The 17,805-nt window shown below is 44.5% G+C and overlaps 8 protein-coding genes across 8 annotated transcripts; 3 read left to right on the top strand and 5 right to left on the bottom strand.

Annotated features, from left to right (window-relative positions):
• Positions 1–11: 11 nt before the first annotated feature.
• Positions 12–3,323, bottom strand: L203_101515 (uncharacterized protein; the record flags this gene model as incomplete). Its single annotated transcript, XM_066210955.1, has 15 exons — positions 12–68; positions 118–124; positions 247–637; positions 689–1,009; positions 1,054–1,314; positions 1,363–1,532; positions 2,001–2,168; positions 2,238–2,314; positions 2,398–2,496; positions 2,542–2,585; positions 2,820–2,851; positions 2,921–2,964; positions 3,015–3,169; positions 3,218–3,236; positions 3,282–3,323. The coding sequence occupies 15 exons, from the start codon at positions 3,321–3,323 to the stop codon at positions 12–14; spliced, it is 1,887 nt and encodes a 628-aa protein (XP_066067052.1).
• Positions 3,324–3,642: 319 nt separating this feature from the next.
• Positions 3,643–5,170, bottom strand: L203_101514 (uncharacterized protein; the record flags this gene model as incomplete). Its single annotated transcript, XM_066210954.1, has 11 exons — positions 3,643–3,690; positions 3,762–3,859; positions 3,912–3,984; positions 4,039–4,059; positions 4,125–4,295; positions 4,351–4,565; positions 4,618–4,719; positions 4,763–4,880; positions 4,927–4,981; positions 5,042–5,052; positions 5,114–5,170. The coding sequence occupies 11 exons, from the start codon at positions 5,168–5,170 to the stop codon at positions 3,643–3,645; spliced, it is 969 nt and encodes a 322-aa protein (XP_066067051.1).
• A 335-nt stretch (positions 5,171–5,505) lies between these two features.
• Positions 5,506–8,424, top strand: L203_101513 (uncharacterized protein; the record flags this gene model as incomplete). The annotated part of the gene is made up of 3 exons (XM_066210953.1): positions 5,506–5,545; positions 5,596–7,003; positions 7,065–8,424. The coding sequence occupies 3 exons, from the start codon at positions 5,506–5,508 to the stop codon at positions 8,422–8,424; spliced, it is 2,808 nt and encodes a 935-aa protein (XP_066067050.1).
• A 392-nt stretch (positions 8,425–8,816) lies between these two features.
• L203_101512 (uncharacterized protein) lies at positions 8,817–11,670 on the top strand (the record flags this gene model as incomplete). The annotated part of the gene is made up of 6 exons (XM_066210952.1): positions 8,817–9,591; positions 9,639–9,690; positions 9,738–10,997; positions 11,046–11,216; positions 11,263–11,327; positions 11,378–11,670. The coding sequence occupies 6 exons, from the start codon at positions 8,817–8,819 to the stop codon at positions 11,668–11,670; spliced, it is 2,616 nt and encodes an 871-aa protein (XP_066067049.1).
• Positions 11,671–11,867: 197 nt separating this feature from the next.
• On the bottom strand, positions 11,868–12,896 carry L203_101511 (uncharacterized protein; the record flags this gene model as incomplete). Its single annotated transcript, XM_066210951.1, has 1 exon — positions 11,868–12,896. One exon carries the CDS (start codon positions 12,894–12,896, stop codon positions 11,868–11,870), a length of 1,029 nt encoding a protein of 342 aa, XP_066067048.1.
• Positions 12,897–13,391: 495 nt separating this feature from the next.
• Positions 13,392–14,610, bottom strand: L203_101510 (uncharacterized protein; the record flags this gene model as incomplete). The annotated part of the gene is made up of 6 exons (XM_066210950.1): positions 13,392–13,450; positions 13,506–13,581; positions 13,644–13,798; positions 13,860–13,937; positions 13,989–14,267; positions 14,331–14,610. 6 exons carry the CDS (start codon positions 14,608–14,610, stop codon positions 13,392–13,394), a joined length of 927 nt encoding a protein of 308 aa, XP_066067047.1.
• A 759-nt stretch (positions 14,611–15,369) lies between these two features.
• L203_101509 (uncharacterized protein) lies at positions 15,370–16,379 on the bottom strand (the record flags this gene model as incomplete). The annotated part of the gene is made up of 2 exons (XM_066210949.1): positions 15,370–16,148; positions 16,199–16,379. The coding sequence occupies 2 exons, from the start codon at positions 16,377–16,379 to the stop codon at positions 15,370–15,372; spliced, it is 960 nt and encodes a 319-aa protein (XP_066067046.1).
• A 347-nt stretch (positions 16,380–16,726) lies between these two features.
• L203_101508 (uncharacterized protein) lies at positions 16,727–17,596 on the top strand (the record flags this gene model as incomplete). Its single annotated transcript, XM_066210948.1, has 4 exons — positions 16,727–16,926; positions 16,972–17,091; positions 17,137–17,199; positions 17,254–17,596. The coding sequence occupies 4 exons, from the start codon at positions 16,727–16,729 to the stop codon at positions 17,594–17,596; spliced, it is 726 nt and encodes a 241-aa protein (XP_066067045.1).
• Positions 17,597–17,805: the final 209 nt, after the last annotated feature.

Raw genomic sequence — 17,805 nt, 5'->3', positions numbered from 1 at the left:
TTGATACTATCTTAGTCTTCAATACAAATGGAAGAAGACCCGGTCTTCCGCATGTAATCATGAACAACCTGTTACACAACAGCCATGATCAACTTCATTGGCCGTAGACATGCTCACAGTTCTTCTAACGACATCCTGCTAGGTTTAAAGGATGTCAACCGGCATCAGGTTGTCCAGGTTTTGCTTCAGACATGGCTCGTCCACAACTTCTATCATAAGCATAATCCTGACCATCAGCATACTCACGTGCACTGCCCATGACCATCATCATCACATTCCCCCTCTTCCTCTTCATCTTCGTCTGTCTCGTCTTTGATAACTCCTCTGCCTTCAGCAACATTCTTTGCCTTTGCTTTGATTGCTTCTTTACGTTTTAACTCGCTGCGTCTACGTCGGACTGCTTGACGACGAGCCCTTTCAGAGCCATAATATAGGTCGTATTCGCAGAACGAACAGATATAATCATCTTCACTAGGCCTCACTAAAGTGCGACGTTGAGGAACTCCAGGAAGAGGCGCGGTGATACGTTGTGGTCGGGCAGCCAAAAGCGGCATGGAAGGAGGTGAAATCAGGTCGTAATGATGAGGCCAAGGCTCATATGGGTTACCTTGAGGCGAGACGGTTCGTGATGGGCGATCTGGAAAGCGTAAGTGCGTGAATTACTATATCGTCATCACAATCAACTCACAATTATCAACATGATGTGGATTTCCTTGGTTGGCAAGCACACTGCGCTTCTTCTTTTTTGTCTTCTTTTTGGTTTTGATACAATCATTGCTTGATAGCGTTTGTGAAAGAGAAATTGAAGATGGCTGTGGTGTGTCAGATAGAATTTCAGCTTTCTTGTCAAGCTTCCGTTTCGTTTTGTTTGGAGGCTTGTCCTCAGTCCCAGCTGAAGAAGTTATGACAGGAGATGGTTTGTTGGTAGCCAACACCACTGCTCTCAGTTCGTATGCCAGCTTAAGCAAGGCTGCTTGTTCACGTGCACGAGCTCGCATCGCAGAAGAAGCTGATTGTCAGCAACATCACAAAATTGATCATACCTACCGTGACATTCCATTTCAAACTCAAAACTACCCTCTGGTGCCCAACCCCTTCGCTCCACACGACTGACAAACGACTTTTTGCGACGAGTTCGGATTCTCCATAACTCTGCTTTGTCTTCTCTCCAACCAGGTCGGTCGGGTGTCCAAGAATTTACGCCGACATCCTCCAAAGAGGGCAAAAGCTTTTCAAAACTTGTCACGTCGGGTAAAGTAGACTTGTGTTTCAGTGAGCTGGCATTGATGGCGGTCTGAGCGTCGATATAAAGTGCTATGAATGCAGCTTTTCGCCGAAGAAATAGACCTTTGCGAAACTCACAGATTGAGTGAGAGCGAGTACGGTGAGAGTGCTGCCTGAGAGGAGAAAGAAGCGCGGGCCATTTAGCATTGTTGACCTGTTCGGCACTCTTCATTTGACCATAGGCTGGCACCTTGCGCTTCTTGCCACCTGGAGCAGCTGGAAAATCATCATCGTCGAAACAATCTTCACTGCCTACTCGCAGTTGATTGTTCATTAGTACAGACTCGCCGAAGAAAGATAAGAGAACAGAAGAAAATGTGAAAAGAAATGAGTCGAAGGAAGAAGAAAAAATACATTTTGCCAGGTGGTAAAGAAAGTTGGAAGCAATGTGGAAGAATTTGATTCCGTCATCGCTCATCTTTTTTATAGTTGTCTTAGACAGCATGATTGATTGTTATTAACAACTTTCATGTTTAGAAATAGTCAAATACCAAAAAGCAGCATTGATTGAAACAAAGAGATACGCATTCATTGTAAACATCTAGAGCCTTGCACTGCGATCCATCCCTGCCATATTGCTCAGTCTGCCAATGACTTGAGACGCCTCTTGATCAATTCTCTCCAACAATTCGGCACAGGTTGGAATATCATCAATCAAACCAACAGAAAGTCCCGCCCTGTTTTATCAGACTACATCTGATGTGTGCGCAACTTACGACCAGATCCCAGCATCGTGATCCCCGTTTTCATAAACTTTGCGACCTCGAGCACCAGATACCAACTCTCGAAGGTCTTCAAATTTGGCTCCTCCGGCTCGTTTCTCCAGTCGAACGACTTCTGTGGAGACAGCATTCCGGTACACTCGGGCAGTGTTTTGAAGCGTGCTAACATAAGCTCAGCTCAAAGATATCCAAGCTTACCGAAAGATGTGGATGGTGTCTTTTTCAGTAGACGATACAATCTTCTCCTTGATATTTTGATGAATAGGGGATTCAACCGTACACATAAATCGGGTACCTGCCATTAGTTTCTTGATAACTTGATGACTCCTCACCCATATTTATGCCCTTTTCCAAGTGTCAATTAAGCCGATTCTCTACTGATGATACTCACAGAAGCGCCAAGGGATAAAGCCGCTGCAAGTCCTTGGCCATCAACAAAACCGCCTGAAGCTATGTACGGTATGGATAGTTTTTTGGCAGCCATGGCCAGCTATTTTGTATGAGTCGGGGTATATCTAAGTATGCGTGTACTTACCAATACCAGTCCTCCAATATCTTCCTCTCCCGGGTGACCGGCACCTAACTATGAGTTGATGCCAATAGGTTCCTACACTTACATTCAAAGCCATCAATGCTGAGGATGTCAACTCCCATTTTCTGAGCCGAAAGAGCATGTTTGATCGTAACACATTTGTGAATGATAGTTCGCTTGAGAGCTGGCCCAGAATTGGTGTTGGTAGGTTTGTATGACTTTATGAACTCGATAAGAGGTTTGGCTTTCGAGTCAGATTAGCTTCATGGTAATAGACCTACGATTGTTTCCAGCCGTTTCAAAGATATCAATACTTTCTTCTAAAGCTGCTGCGGCATATCCGGCACTGCAGGTCAATGGAATGCAACTTCAAATTACTCACTAATCAGGCGGGTTAATGGAAGGTAGTAGGGTGATGTTGACTCCCTATTTCACTCAGAGTTTAGCTTGGCAACCCTTCATAGTAGCCAACTTACAAATTTGCCTAAATTGGACCCTATGAGCTTCCTAGTCTCTCTTATAGCTTCACGTAGAGCATTGGGGCTTGGTTGCGTTAGAGCTGTAAGGATTCCCAATCCTCCAGCACGAGCTACCGCGGCCGCCATGGGTGGTGTGCCCACCCATTGCATACCTATACATGTCAGTCCAATCTGAATATACTCTTGTTCTTTCCATGTACCTCCTTGAACAATTGGGTACTATATATATACTCAGCTACTAGACATTTATATGACAGTTCTTACTTTTATCCCTAAAAGATGATTGAGAGGTGTATGGATAGTCATTGCTTGTTTTCTCTTTACCAAATATGTCAATCCGTTGATTTATATAACGGCCAAACCAAGTACTACCGGTTACTTGAAATAGCCGAGTTCCATCTGTCATTCTTCAAGCTCTACAAACTTTTATCATTATAAACAAATACACAGATGGACACGTATGTTTAATTATACAACTTTTGTATTTCTAGCATCTGATACTATCAACATGCATAGTTCTTTTCTATATCAATCCAGCTATTTGACAAGTAATAAAATGATATAAAACATTCAACTATGGAGTAATATATTCCTGAGACATAGTACAGCAGTTGCACCCACACATTTAAACATTTAAGGCTACAAGCTTTCTCTGTGAAGACAATAAGACCAGCTGTCAAGAAATTGGAAAAAGTCAATTGATCAGCTTTCTATCATGTGGGTAGAAATAGGCATCACAAGTACTTTTTTGACAAACTCATAGATTCGACGTTGAGCAACAAACATGAAAGCAGCAGTAAGGACGGACTGTAGAAGCTTAAGAGACAGCCCAGCATAGAGTCCTTAAATGCGATTGAGTCATCAGCTTTCGTTTATCTAAACCTCATGACTTACCAGATACGCTCTCTGTTTTGAGAATATGTAACACCGCCTGGATAGAGGATTTGTACTTGTGAGTTGCTGCTTGCTGTTTGGTCATCAATTTACATACTTGCAACACACAAAAATAATAGCAACATACCAATCGCGATTTAACGACAATCTATCCATGTGTAATATAGGCATATAAACATGAGCAAAAATCAACACAAGACGCTCTGAGCTTACATAGGGATAGGTGCTGCTTGTTGCAATAAGCTTGCTAACGGCTCCAAGCATAAATAGATCCCAGTCGCTCAGAGAACTCCTGCCTAAAGACTTGGTGCCAGTTGGTGTTATGCCGCGAGAAACAATTCGGTATCCTAATAAGAGAGATACTAGGCGTTCAAAAGTGGTGTACTGTCAACACGATTCAGCTGTGAAACTGTTCACGTCATCATAACTCCAAGCCGACCTGTATTACGGGGTTAAGGACTAAAACCAAAGCGGGTCCGATACCCCTCCATAGACCTTTAGGGCCTTCCCTATTGATGATTTCCTTGATGACTTGAACCGCAGAAGACTTGCCCCTTTTCGTCTCGCCTTGTGAAACGGCAACAGTGGATGCTTGTGTGGCCTGAGCAGTCTGAACAGTCCATATGGGATTAGTCGCAAGAGTAGTTATAGAACCTGAGATATAATGAGTGGAATAGTACATTGTGCTTCATATCCAGTAGCATACCGGCAATCAGCCCGGCAACGATGCCCTCTTTCATTGACAGGGCACTGGTAGATGTGGGAGTCTTTGTCCGTCTACGGATCATCATTGAACGCATCTCTTCATCTGGTACACTATCAGCATGCGATCGTGTGCTGCGAAGCCTTACAGAAAGCATAGTAGATGCCGTTGGTCACAGCGATGCCAAAGAGAGAGCTGCCCAAGCCTGAATATATACCAGATACACCTTCTTCCTTGATAATCTTGACAAGGGCTTCCTTGGTGGACTAGAAATACATATGAGATGGTCTCAACTTTCCTTTTAGTACTCACTACATGCTCTCTTTTCGTCTGAACAGCGGCTCTAGTTGAAAGGTTGACAAGAGGACTTGAGTTGGTCAGAAGTAATTCTTTCATAATGATGCTTGTTGTTAATCCTAGTACTCACTAAGTCATTGCCTGTATACAGCATGAGCTCAAGACTTCTTGCATGTAGGAAACATAAACGCTATAGACTTACCATCGAGATACATCCTCCTATAGAGCCCGCGAGGGCATGAATTACAGAGTCACTCATGTCTTAATAAAAGTCATTGAAGGAGATGTAAAAAACTCGGATGCAGTATATATAATAACCGGATTTCTATGTGTCATGTCGTGTAATAAATGTGTGTATTAGGAAAAGTCATGAATACAATTCTATTTGGGTTTCTAATGAAAAATGCTAATCAATACCTTTTTAACGAAATCACATTACAAAAACACGATTACAAAATATTTTGCAAGGCAAACCAACCTAAATGTGGGGCCCCAAGACTTGGCCATAGCTTTCCTCGCACAAAAACAAATATCCAGCGCGTTCTTTTACTTTTGTACTTTTATAATTCTTTCAATTGCATTTTTACCCCAGCTATGCCATTATCCCGCATACAGCTCGCTGCTGCTCTCGTCGGTGAGTGACTTGACCTAGATGTAAAGATCTTGCTCACCTGGCTGTTACAGAATACGATAATGATGATGACGATTTTGATAACCCCCAAAAGCCTCGCAAAAACTGGCAAGACTCGGCAATTTTTATACCATTTCAGCAAGCAGAGAAAGAAGAGCGACGTCAGAGGATTCTCTCGCAGCCTCCGCCAGTCCTGCCAAACCTGGTAGAGGCTACTCATCCAAGTATCGAGCGATCTCAAACCCCTGACGTTGAGCAACAAGCCTTGGAAGAAGAAGAACTGGACATTGCGGATGCCAAGAAATGGGAACTATCTTCTCGTTTCAACACTGAGGAAGCCGATATACCAGTAAGAAGGCGGGTCGCTTCCCAACCTTTACCTTTGAATGTCATCAATCCCAGTCACCATCGCGCAAGATCTGTGTACTTGGACAGTATTGAAGACACCAGGTCGGAGGATGATGGCCAAAATAGCAGGACAAGGCCGTCACGGAGAGTGTCGTTGAGTCAGTATGGGATGATCGAAGCCTCAATGAGGTCTGAGCGTATTGAACAATTAGCCCATCGGCCACATACAGCTATGGGACTTCAAGACGGTATGCGCCCAGAACACAGAGATAGAAGAATCTCAAATCCGAGAATGATCCCTCTTCCTGGCTCTCCCTCTTCGATGAACGGTACAAGGTCATTATCATCTTTGAGTCGTAATATGGCGTTGCCCTCAACCACCGACACCGAGGAGATGTTGGAAGACCTCGGACCAAATCCTTTTGCTTTGCCGGCACCGCCTCCACAAATGGGTTCCCGGTTCGATCCAAAGATATTAGAGGAACAACGACGTTCAAGCTTTGAAACTGCACCTCGATTATCATCGTCAAGATCAGGCAGTCGAATGAGTCTAATGTTGGATGTTCAGACGAGTCGACATTCAACAGATATGTCTAAAATCAAAGATCAAATTCCTTCTCCTCCAATTCAACCATCTCTTCGTGTTGGTGAGGAGTACAGTGAAATTCCTACTCCTAAGCGGTTTGGGCGTCCTCTCATGCCACAACGATACAGTACTTCTGCCCTTACACTTATGAACCGACGATCACTTCGCCCCAATACCCTAATTATGCCTTCGCCGCTCACTGGCATTGAACGTTCTGCCATAGAAATTCCTGTTCCAGAAGGTTTCATTCGAGGAGACAAACCACTCCCGCCTAACGCAAGGACGCAAGGAAAAAGACTAGGTATTCCTCTAAGTCTCAGTCAACGCACATTCCGGGGTAGCTTGGTGGTAGACGGAAGAAGAGATGACAAAGAATGGCTAGGAGGCGTTGAGATTGATGGAGAAGTTGGCATGTCGATAAACGAGTTGGACGAAGGAGTCATCGAACGGCGACCTGGGAAACTTTATGGTAGGAGTCTGATTGATGAGCTTGAGGCAAGAAAGTCAATTATAAAAGGCAAGCAAAGGTCGGTCCATAAAGTCTACTTGATTTTCTTCTGTTGACACGACTTAAATTCATTTTAACAGGGTATTCACTGGTGACTCAAGACCAGCCATGATGTCTCGTTCCTCCGTATCCTTTGACCCTTCTTTATCCCTCCCACTACCAGCTTCACCAGTTTCTCCAGACCAAACAGACGCGCCTAGGCCAAGTACATTTCATCCTGCATACAGTCAGCCCTTGCTTGAAGTCGACTCCAGTGGCGGCCCTGTGCGCCATAGTGCTTTTGACTTAGGGAATAGATCTGCCAAATCACGATCCATTTTTGGAGTGGATCATGTATGGGAACGTGAAATGACCAAACTCAAACTTATACAAGAGGAAGAAAAAACTCGGCTTAGGCAGAATGAGCTCCAAAAGAGAGACAAGAGAAAAAGCAGATTCAGAGCTTCTGTGTTTGGTTTGGCGGACAAAAAATACAAAAATGATGAAATCTCACTCAAAGTGGAAGTACCAGAACTTGAAAAGTCACCAGAGATGGAACAGACCCCTCGTGCCTCTCCGACTCAGCCTGGGTTGATCAACCTGGAGTTTGATTCTGATTTCGTTGACGATAGACTCCAAGGGTTCCAACAGACTGAGATAGAGTCAGATCTCAGCTTACAACCAAGAGATAACACGTCAAGCTCTGTTTTAGATGACGACTTCGATTCCGACGAAGACGCTCCTCTGTCTCGAATGGCTTGTTCCAAGACACTAGCATCAACATTCAGCGACAAACCTCCTCAACTCTCGATGCCATCCACTTCCTCCACGAACGACAATGAGTCCGATTCTGACGAAGATGTGCCACTCTCAAAGATGACTCGCAGCCATTCGGCTCATAACAATACTTCACAGGTCGGTAGCACTTCCTCTGATCACTTGGGTCTACGTCTTTCTCCTCCCATCGATGGAGAAGATTATGGCGGAGATGAGGACGATCTTCCTCTTGTCGTTAGACGTGCCAAGGTCAAGGGGATTGCACCACCGACAAGAGCAGAGATCATTGAAGATGAATTACCTTTAGGCTACAAGCATGCAGAAGCCGCTCAGCGACAAATGGCAAAAAGGATTACTAGCGGTGCTGGATCAACGCTCGATGATGGCAGAGGTAGTATGATGTCTTTTGCGCCAGGAATGAACACGAACGCTGCCATGAGCATGGGAATGGTCCCGGGTATGGTCCCGGGTATGTGGGCAATGCCAGGAGGTCATCCAATGACAATGGGTCTACCCTACGGACAGATGGCTTTTGGCATGCCTTCAATGTCAATGCCCAATTTAGGAATCGGTGTGAGCTCATTCGGAAGTGGACTATCGCCTGCTGCCAATATCGATAGTTGGAGACATGAAGTACCAACCGCTGCAGGGTCTGGTAGGAGCGGAAAAGAAGGCGTTGTTTGAAGAAGTTTTTCTTATTGCATACAAATATATTTCTAAATGCTAAAAGCAGTGCGTAATCTTGTCTCGTATGCTGATTACGAGACCCATAGCTGTCACTCTATGCCTGCAGATAATGGTCATGTATAAATTGAGACTTGTCAAGGGTTTGACCCTGTTTATATAAATAGCATAAGGAAAGATTAAGAACAGAATAAGACCTTCTAATGGGCAAGGCTATGTGCTATTGAATTAGACGTGCCTGTTGTCCGCATGCCTATCCATTCATTTCTGAAATGACTACAATTAATCACGTGACTAGATCCGACTTGTGATGTCTTTACTTCTTTCTCTCGTATATTTTCGACTTCTTTCTTACTGAACAAAGCCGAAAAATCTTGCATCTACCTAATGTCATGGTGACCTCGCCGCTGTCTAAACCGAAGAGAGGCAAAACAACATACAGCCCAGCTTATATCCCTCCTTATGACCCAGAAAAGGGTCTTGTCTCTTCTCCGACTCATCTTGCACGTCAACTGTTGGTCCTCAAAAAACCAAGATGGATTTTAGTTACACTTTTGTGCGTAGGCGCCGGAATTCTTTATATCAACAGTGGAAACCCGCCTCGTCTCCATCGTCCGCATGATAGCTGGTATGGTGACAAACAATGGGGACCAGGAGGGCCTTGGGATGAAGATGAGATCTTCGCAGTGGGACAATTACCCCACAAAAGCAACAATATTTCAACCAGGCCTCACAAGTTTACCGTCGACCAGAACGGCAACCATTTCATCCAGGATTGGAACCAGCCCATCGCACCAATGCACCCACATGTTTCGCATCTCCCTCGTGCAGATTTATTCTTTGAGAACCTCAACGTACACGAATCCGGTATCCCAGTGGATAGAGTGTTTCCTGATTCTAATCTTCGACAAATCGTTTCTGATCCACCAGACGCTCCCCTTGATTCGGCCAAAACTATGCCATCCGATGCCTGGTCTCAGACTTGGAAAGCCCCAGATGTTTGGGACCGGCCCAGAGGCGAGATGAAGCGTGTCCAGTGGGAAGGCTTTGCTTATGGAAGAGAAAATTGGGAAAGTGAGGAGGACAGAAAGGTCAGAGAAGAGAGGAGAAACGCAATCAAAAGAGGTTTCAAACATGCTTGGGAGGCTTATAAGAACCATGCTTGGGGTAAATATGTTTTAAATCTCTAATCGTAGACTGACGCTTGCTCTCAGGTCATGATGAAATTAAGCCTGTCTCAATGACTCCCTCTGATCCTTTTAATGGGCATGTATTTAGATGTTACAGAGTATGCGTGCTGACGACCGACTAAGATGGGGAGCGACTATTGTTGATTCTCTTGACACTCTACTTATAATGGAGTTCTCAGAAGAATACAATCTTTGTCGATCCCACGTTAATCAGCTCAACTTTCACTGGATTAACGGTCGCGATTGGAGCCAAGGATACATCTCTGAGCCTCTAAGTGATGGAGAAGTTTTTGCTCTCATGCGTGACAAAACTGTCGGTCTTCCCGTCTTTGAAGTCAGCATAAGATACTTGGGCGGACTAATCGGCGCTTATGATTTATCTGGCGATCAACTGCTCATTGAGCGAGCAATTGAGCTTGCTGAGATTCTTGGAACCGCTTTCAAAACTACCTCCGGACTCCCCGCAGGTCGTATTAATCCCGGTACTGAGGACGAGATGATTGGTCTAGGAATCGTTTCCTTGGCTGAGGTGGGCAGTATGTCCGTTGAACTCATCCGTCTTTCGCAAATTACCAAAGACCGCAAGTGGTTTGATCTTGCTCAGAGGGTTATGGATTATATCAACGAAATGGTCATTCCACGATCTGCCCACAGTCCCTTGATCCCAATGCAGTTTCAGCCCGACGCTCCTGTCAGTGTTCTGATGCGAAGTGGCTTCACGTTTGGTGGCAGGGCAGACTCATATTATGAATACTTGATCAAGACCTACCAGCTTTTAGGTGCTAGTGAAGTTTCCAAGGTTTGGAGAGATACTTATGGACGCTCTATTGACAAGGCCAAAGAGGTTCTCTATGTCGAAATCGGCATTTTACCGGATCATGACATCCTTACTATTGGAAAATTAGATGGCGGGCGTCTCATTCCTGAGCTTGAACACTTGACTTGTTTCGCCGGCGCTATGCTAGGCCTTGGAGCGAAATTGCTCGATCGACCTGGAGACATGAAAGATGCAGTCAGATTGACGTCAACATGTTACTGGTTATCTGCAGACACCCCAACTGGCCTTCAGCCAGAAACAGTAGAGTGGTTCGAGCCCCATCAGACCTCGCAGATGTATGAAAATGTCACTCTCTTGAACAACAAAGCCCACCATCCTTTGGTAATCAACAAGGATGATTACAAAGGTAGAGATGGAATACACCGAGACCGCAATGGCGTTTTAAGATGGAATGAAGATGACGAACCTGTGGTCGCAGAGAGGAACAAGACCGGCGAAGTTCCAATCGAATACGTTCAAAGACTCAAAGGTGTACCTACTGGGACGAAGAAGGTAACCCCACGTGGTTTGAATAGACCTGAGACAATAGAATCTATCTTTTACATGTAAGTGGTGAATTGAGATTCATATCTTTTCGTTGATTGGCTTGGAAGGTACCGTCTAACTGGTGACCGAAAATGGCAAGAAAAAGGATGGAGAATGTTCAGTTCTTGGGCGAAAACCTCCACCGTGGATGGTGGCTTCAGCAGCGTGTCTGATGTCACCACCTCCAAGGTCCGTTTTAGCGACAATATGGAAAGCTTTACATTGGCAGAGACCCTCAAGTAAGCCTACATTCCGCTGCAAATTCCAAATCTAACCAATTCAAAGATACCATTATCTGCTCCAGTCTGAGCCTGATCTTTTATCCTTAGATGATTATGTATTTAACACTGGTCAGTGCACTTCTTATGCTGTAATCGCTTATACTGACATTAACATTCAGAGGCCCATCCTCTCTTGATCAGTCCCGAGCTTGATCCAACAATTCTTACAGCTCATACTCGTTTCTGGAATCCACCTATAGAAAGCCAGGAGCTTGGTGTTCGTGGACAGGGTACCAACGTTCAGAAATTCGCTCGACTTGAACTCATTGAACGTGCATCTTCTCCTTTCCATTCGCCTTCTCTGGCCATGGGCGGCGGACGAGGCATGGGTGGAGGGAATGGAAAGCCTGAAGACAGACCAAAACCCCCTCCTAAAGTGTTCAAGCTCAAAGGAAACTCATTAAATCGATAAAATGTTGGTATATACTATATCTTTCAGCTGATAAAGCTGCATAGTTCATGTTCTTTCATATGTATTCTTAGATCGATGGTTGTTAGTGAGTGTTGCATATTTGAGCATGGACAGTACTTGTACTGTAAATAATAGATGACCTGCATTACATATAATTACAAAGCCCACTTTTGTTACCACTGCACAGTGTTTACTCTTTACACCGCTTTTTCTTCAACCTTTTCCTTGTGAGTCTCTTCCAATCGTCCGAGAGCGACAGCTGCCATCTTTTCAATCAATCCAGCAGCCTCCTCATCGTATTTGTTCCAAGGCTTGTGCAACCAGCCGAGGATCAACTGTCGCTGTCTTCTTTGCATCTCATGAAGAGTTTGGTTTTTTGTGAGAGGACCATGCATAGGAAGGGATGCGAGATATTGTTCCTCGGTTAGAGGACCAATGAACTTTCGGACGCCATTGAACATCTGAGCAGTTGCATTGCTGACTCTTCGGGGAGCATCATCTTTGGCCTCAACTTGAGGATTTTTTTCAAGGTAAGCCGCAATTTTGGCGCGCTCCTTGTCCATGCGCTTTTGTTCATAGTTTTTATTCGGGCCGCTCTTCTTCTTTTGGCCTTCGAACAACCTTTTGTTGGCACTAGGCAAAAGAACAGAAATGCCTTCAGAATGGCCATTACGGAGTCGGTCTCTTAACAGACGGTCATTGCGAGCTTGTTGCTTGGTCATAGGGCCGATGAACAATTGCTTGATGATAGGGAATATTTCATCGAGTTTTTCATCAATGAACTTGATGTTCTCCGCTTCAAGTTTTCTGATTTTCTGTTCCTCTTGCGCTGTTCGTGGACCATGAGCAGCTGGCACAGACAAAGGAGAAAAAGCGTTGGGAAACTTGTCAAGACCCTTACGGGCCTCCTCGACGCCGCAGAGTTCTGTTTCGAGATGGGTGATTAACTGCCTAATGTTCCATTGAGCGTCTTGGTCTGCAATATAAAAGTTGTTGTCGTGTTCCCATCGGAGCTTGGCAATGATATGACGCACGGCATAAGCATGGTGAGCACGAAGTGCAGCGTATGAAGGGACAGGGTTTGCGGTCGATTGATAGACAACAGCGGGGCGGGTGGAAGATTTTTGGGCTGGAAGGGTAGGAGTTGGGGTAAGAGGGGGTGTAGCGAGGTAAGTGTATTGAGCAGGGTGGGAAAGCTTTGATGGTGTAGCGACACAGGCGGCCATGATGACTGTTGGTATTTTGATAAATTTGGTTGTTTCGATTTTGTAGTGTTACCTAATTGAGGTGGTGGAGGCAGGAATTGATGTTGGTGATGAGGTTAGCTGTGGTAGGGGAATGGGGAATTTGAAGAAAATGAAGCTAAGAGTAAGCCGACACCGGATGCTGTTATATGCTATTGAGTCAATAAGCATCCTTTTACAATTCTCAGGTCAAGTAAGTATAATCATCCTTTCACTCTATCGGACGCGTTTAAGACTTATTACTTTGAAATCTAATGAACGCCTTAGTCCACTGACGTTTCACCCCTATAGGATAAAAAGAAGTGAGTAGAGATGTGAACTTCCTTTGAGGCAATTGTATATTCATTGAGCGCATACACGGTCAATCCTATCAGTGCAACAATGCAAGCGACTCTTTCGTACTTGAGGGGTTTAGGGATATGATGGTTTACAAAACCATAAATGTACCATGAACTGTTGCGTCATGGAGCTACCTTTTCAAAAAGCATCAGGTTGACCTGATGAATGGATCCCAGGTGATCGTTTATTAGGTGAATCTGTTACAGCAGTGGTCAACAGATGGGCTTAACAACAGCAAAATCAATGATTCACTCTTTCCATTCAATTTTCGCTTTCTTAAAATCTCTGTTCCTTGGATCCCTGCAAGAGGCGACAGGGGACACGGGGCCTACGATGTAAGAGACAAAATATTTTAAGCAATGTCGTTGTGTTTCATACGTCACAGCTTACAAGGGTTATACTAGTGTCTCTAATGTCCTTGATCTCTTCAAGCTCCTCCAAACGTCCTTCCATATCGGTGACACGTCCCGTTTCCACGTCAAGGTCAAATTGTAAAGATGCCAAAGCCTGATTTGATTCTTTGATGCTTTGGATGAGGAATGCAACTGCTCAAACGTTTTAGTCGCCAAAGGTGTTTTTCCACAACAAGCTGCGAATGAAGCTTACTTTGATTAGCTTGAACGGTATTCTGTTCAACCAATATTTGAATTTGCTGTTGCTGAGTAGAGCATTGCTGTTGTATCTCTACCTCAAGCAATCAATAGGATATTCAAGCGGTTCCAAAGACACCCGTACGCTCCAAAGCCACTGTCGTCTGATTATGAGCTTTATCATCTCCGTCCATAGTCTCATCTATTCCTGTTAACGTGATGTCTTCCGACATGATACTCTTTTCCCAAGCCTCCACCATTCTCTTTTTGAGAGCGGGCACAGGAGGACTGCGTGCGCCATCAATTAGGCCGATACTCTTTTGAACGAGGGTTGATGATCCTATTCCCCGAGCTTCCTGCGGTCGAGCAGACTGGTTAAAAACGTGAACTTGGATTTCAGTAAGGCGATCTTCAAGTGACGATGCTAAACCAAGCATTCAAATGTCAATGTTTCGGATAGACTCTGATCCCAAAGGGCAGTCCTTACTCTTTTCTCGATTTATCCGTGCATTGCCCTCCATCCTTCTCTCTAATGTCTTGAGTTTTTTCAACAAATCTTCCTTGACTGCCAATATCTTGTTTGTTTCCTCATCTTTGACCAATTTATCAGCTCCCAGAGATCCCTCGTCTTCAACGATAGTCCCCTTGATATTCACTCCACTAGCGCTTAGTTTATTGCTGCAAGCGAGAGCATTGGACGATTGTACCGATACTAGAGGCGTTCGAGACAGGCGAGTCGGAATGCCAGAGATTTCATAGTGAGACATGGCACTTTGCAGCGAGATAGTCGAGACGTTGAAGCTTTTATCCCGAGGCTTATATATATATATTTACAAGGCATCCAGTGCAACATTTATTTGTTTACTATTCTTTTTGAATGATATCGGCTGTCGCCGCTTTCTCTGATTACGTAACCTAACAAGAAATTGATTATCTCAATAATCGTTATAAGTTTTACTTTGGATTCATTTTTCACAATATTCAGAGACATGATAAGTGAGCGCCAACTATTTCCTTTCCCATAAAATAAGCAAACAGCACATTCAACATTATCCTCCCAATAGGTGATGCAATAGCCAACGACTCTATATATCGATGACAGCTCTATACTAGGATATATAATGGAAAGTGAAAGGGACAAAGTCCTAGTTAGTGGTGATGTCTGCGAGTAATAATGAGGATAACTGGACCTGTGGCATCCTGTTTGGCCGTGCTAGCCAGTTGTATCGCTATGGTGACCTTTATTTTGACTGTCTAACGCAGTGACGTGGATTCATCTCGTTTGGTTTGCCTCGATTAGTATAAACAAAAGATGAACAACCTGCATAGGAGCATGGTACAGCTTACCGGCTCGGAAATAGAAGAATAGTGACAATCACAGCATCTCAAAAGGTTTCACAAAAGACTTGTAAAGTTCCATGCTTGTGTCATGAATGCTAGTTTGCATACCCAAAAAGGTGGAAAATGAGTAGAAGAACAATTTCAATATAACAACATAAAGAGACAAGATGTATATCAAATCACACTCAAAACTCTAGTTCTTCCCAGTTATTAAACTCGAATCCATCTTCTAAAGTTGTGGTCTCTTCCTGAGCCTGCTCATGTCCCCCATCTACCTCCATGTCTCCCCGATTGCGCAAGCCGACAACAGGTGCACTTGCCGACTTGACCCAGTCAAGTTTTCTTCCTCCAGGTAGACCTTTTAGTTGCCTGCTAAAGATAGACTTGACTTCAAGAGTCTTATCCGCGTCGGTTTCGGGAAGGGGACTATACAGCTCGGGATGTGAGATGGAAGAGGAGTTGAAGACGGGAGGGAAAACAGATTGATCCGAATTGAATCTAGCAAACGGACCGCGCTCGACATGAGCACGAGGCTCGTCCTCGTCAATGTCATCCGTTTCCGTATCACTGCCCTCGGGCTCAGCAGGCGACGACCTTCTTTTTCGGTTTTGAACAAGATTGTCAGATTGCATAAAACCAAGTCGTGTCGATTTACGATTCTTGCGAGACGCAGATCCGATCACTACCTCTTCAACTTCTCCGTCTGGTCCAAACCGTAGCTTTCTCTCGTAGTCATCTTCCTTGTCTTTTGCTGGCATATCAGGTTGAAACGGTGAATTTGCAGAAATATCTCCAAATGGCTTGGGCTCCCGAGCACGCATTATCTCTTTATTTATCACGCGTCTGGCATGATTCATCACATCTGCCGTAGTGGAGAAGCTGGCTTTAGGGGTCGCTGAGTCACCCATAAAGACGTTTGGGACAGATTGGGTCCTGTCAAAGCTCCGATGGCCCCTAGCAACGGCTATACATCTCTTGTCAATACAATTAGGCCCATCGATTGTATCCACTCACCCTCTCGACCTCTACGACCAACATTCTCTAGAGCCCTCTGAACATCTGCAGAGATCCCATGTCTTTGACCGTAGATTTCAGATGTGGTTGGCTGCGAGGCTGCAGGCCTAAGCTGACGCTTCGCAGGAGGTGCTGGGACAGCAAAACCGTCACTATCGAGATTAGACTGGAGTTGAGACATTGTGACGCGAAAAGATTCACGTTGTGAGGTGATATCAATTGGTCGTCAATCTCAAGTGTCTTGCAGGGTAAGTCTCTGATCTTTTGCGCGATATATCAACACTTTTCGTCCCCTCCAAGTCTCCAGCACAAAGAAATGTAAACAAAGAGAAATAGAAAAATAAAAAGCAAATGTAACATAATATAAACCCATTGACGCGTCACGCATTGATCGCTACTGCCACTTGACGCGTTGGATGAAACCGTGGGAAAGTTGCCTCTACCTGATAATGAGGCTGATACCCATTGGCCTCAATTTGACAATGTGAATATTTCTAATCGATTTCAATCTATTTCTATGTCAATGCCATGTCTCTGGCCATTCCTCCTACTCCAGCTCTTTCTACTTCAACAACACCGCTGAATGGTCCTAGTTCAGAGGTTGCTACGCCTCAAACAGAGGTCATATGCACTCAATTGCATCCACTCTGGTGTATCGATGTTCTCGTTTCTCATTTTGAAGGCAGGAAACTTGTTACCCCTCCGTTTTCAAACGTCAATGATAGATAGTATGTGCCAGGTGTGCGAGATGAACCATGGCGCTGACTTTTCAGCGCATTGTTTGTGTCGTGGCATACAATCAAACCCGGCCGTAAGCACAGATTGAGGGGCTGTATCGGCAACTTTTCCCCTATGAAACTCTCTGAAGGCCTGAAAGAATATGCTTTGGCTAGGTGCGGGCCTTGATCTGTGATTATCTTGCATCTGACTTTTGATAGCGCATTCAAGGATCATCGATTCTCTCCCATAAGAGCCTCTGAACTGCCTTCGATGTCTTGCGAGTATGTTTATCAGATTGGATGATCAATGTGAAATTTTCCTCATGGACTGCCTAGGGTTTCGCTTCTCACTCCTTTGATTCCCATCTCTGACCCACTTGACTGGACGCCAGGGATACATGGCATTCATATTACCTTTCCACACCCTTCTGGCCACTCGCAAGTCTATTCAGCCACCTATCTTCCGCACGTTTGTCCCGAGCAAGGTTGGACGAGAGAAGAGACAGTCTTGTCTGCTATCTCGAAAGCGGGTTTTAGGGGTAAGGTCGTAGTTGGAGACAAAGTCTGGCAGAGCTTAAAGGTCAAGATCTATGGTAGCGTCAAGGAACCTGTCACATGGCAAGACTATGTAGAATGGAAAGAAATGAGGCGAGAGCCTATAGTAATCACCAAGAATTAGATTTGTATAAGATTGTTAGAGTAAAGAAAATACATCTGTATTAGCTCGTCCTTTTCTTTCTGTTGTGAATCTTGCATGTATGAGATAATGATGGTTCTATCGATGCATTTTCCTATATGCCAGACACTTCCAACCAGAACTGTTCTCTTTTGCATACTAAGACTTGAGATATATCTGCATTAATCACTACACATCGTACTTGTCAACTT

Source organism: Cryptococcus depauperatus, chromosome 2, assembly GCF_001720195.1.
Source record: "Cryptococcus depauperatus CBS 7841 chromosome 2, complete sequence".
Classification (NCBI taxonomy): Eukaryota; Fungi; Basidiomycota; class Tremellomycetes; order Tremellales; family Cryptococcaceae; genus Cryptococcus; species Cryptococcus depauperatus.
This window is presented reverse-complemented; position numbering and strand designations above follow the sequence as displayed.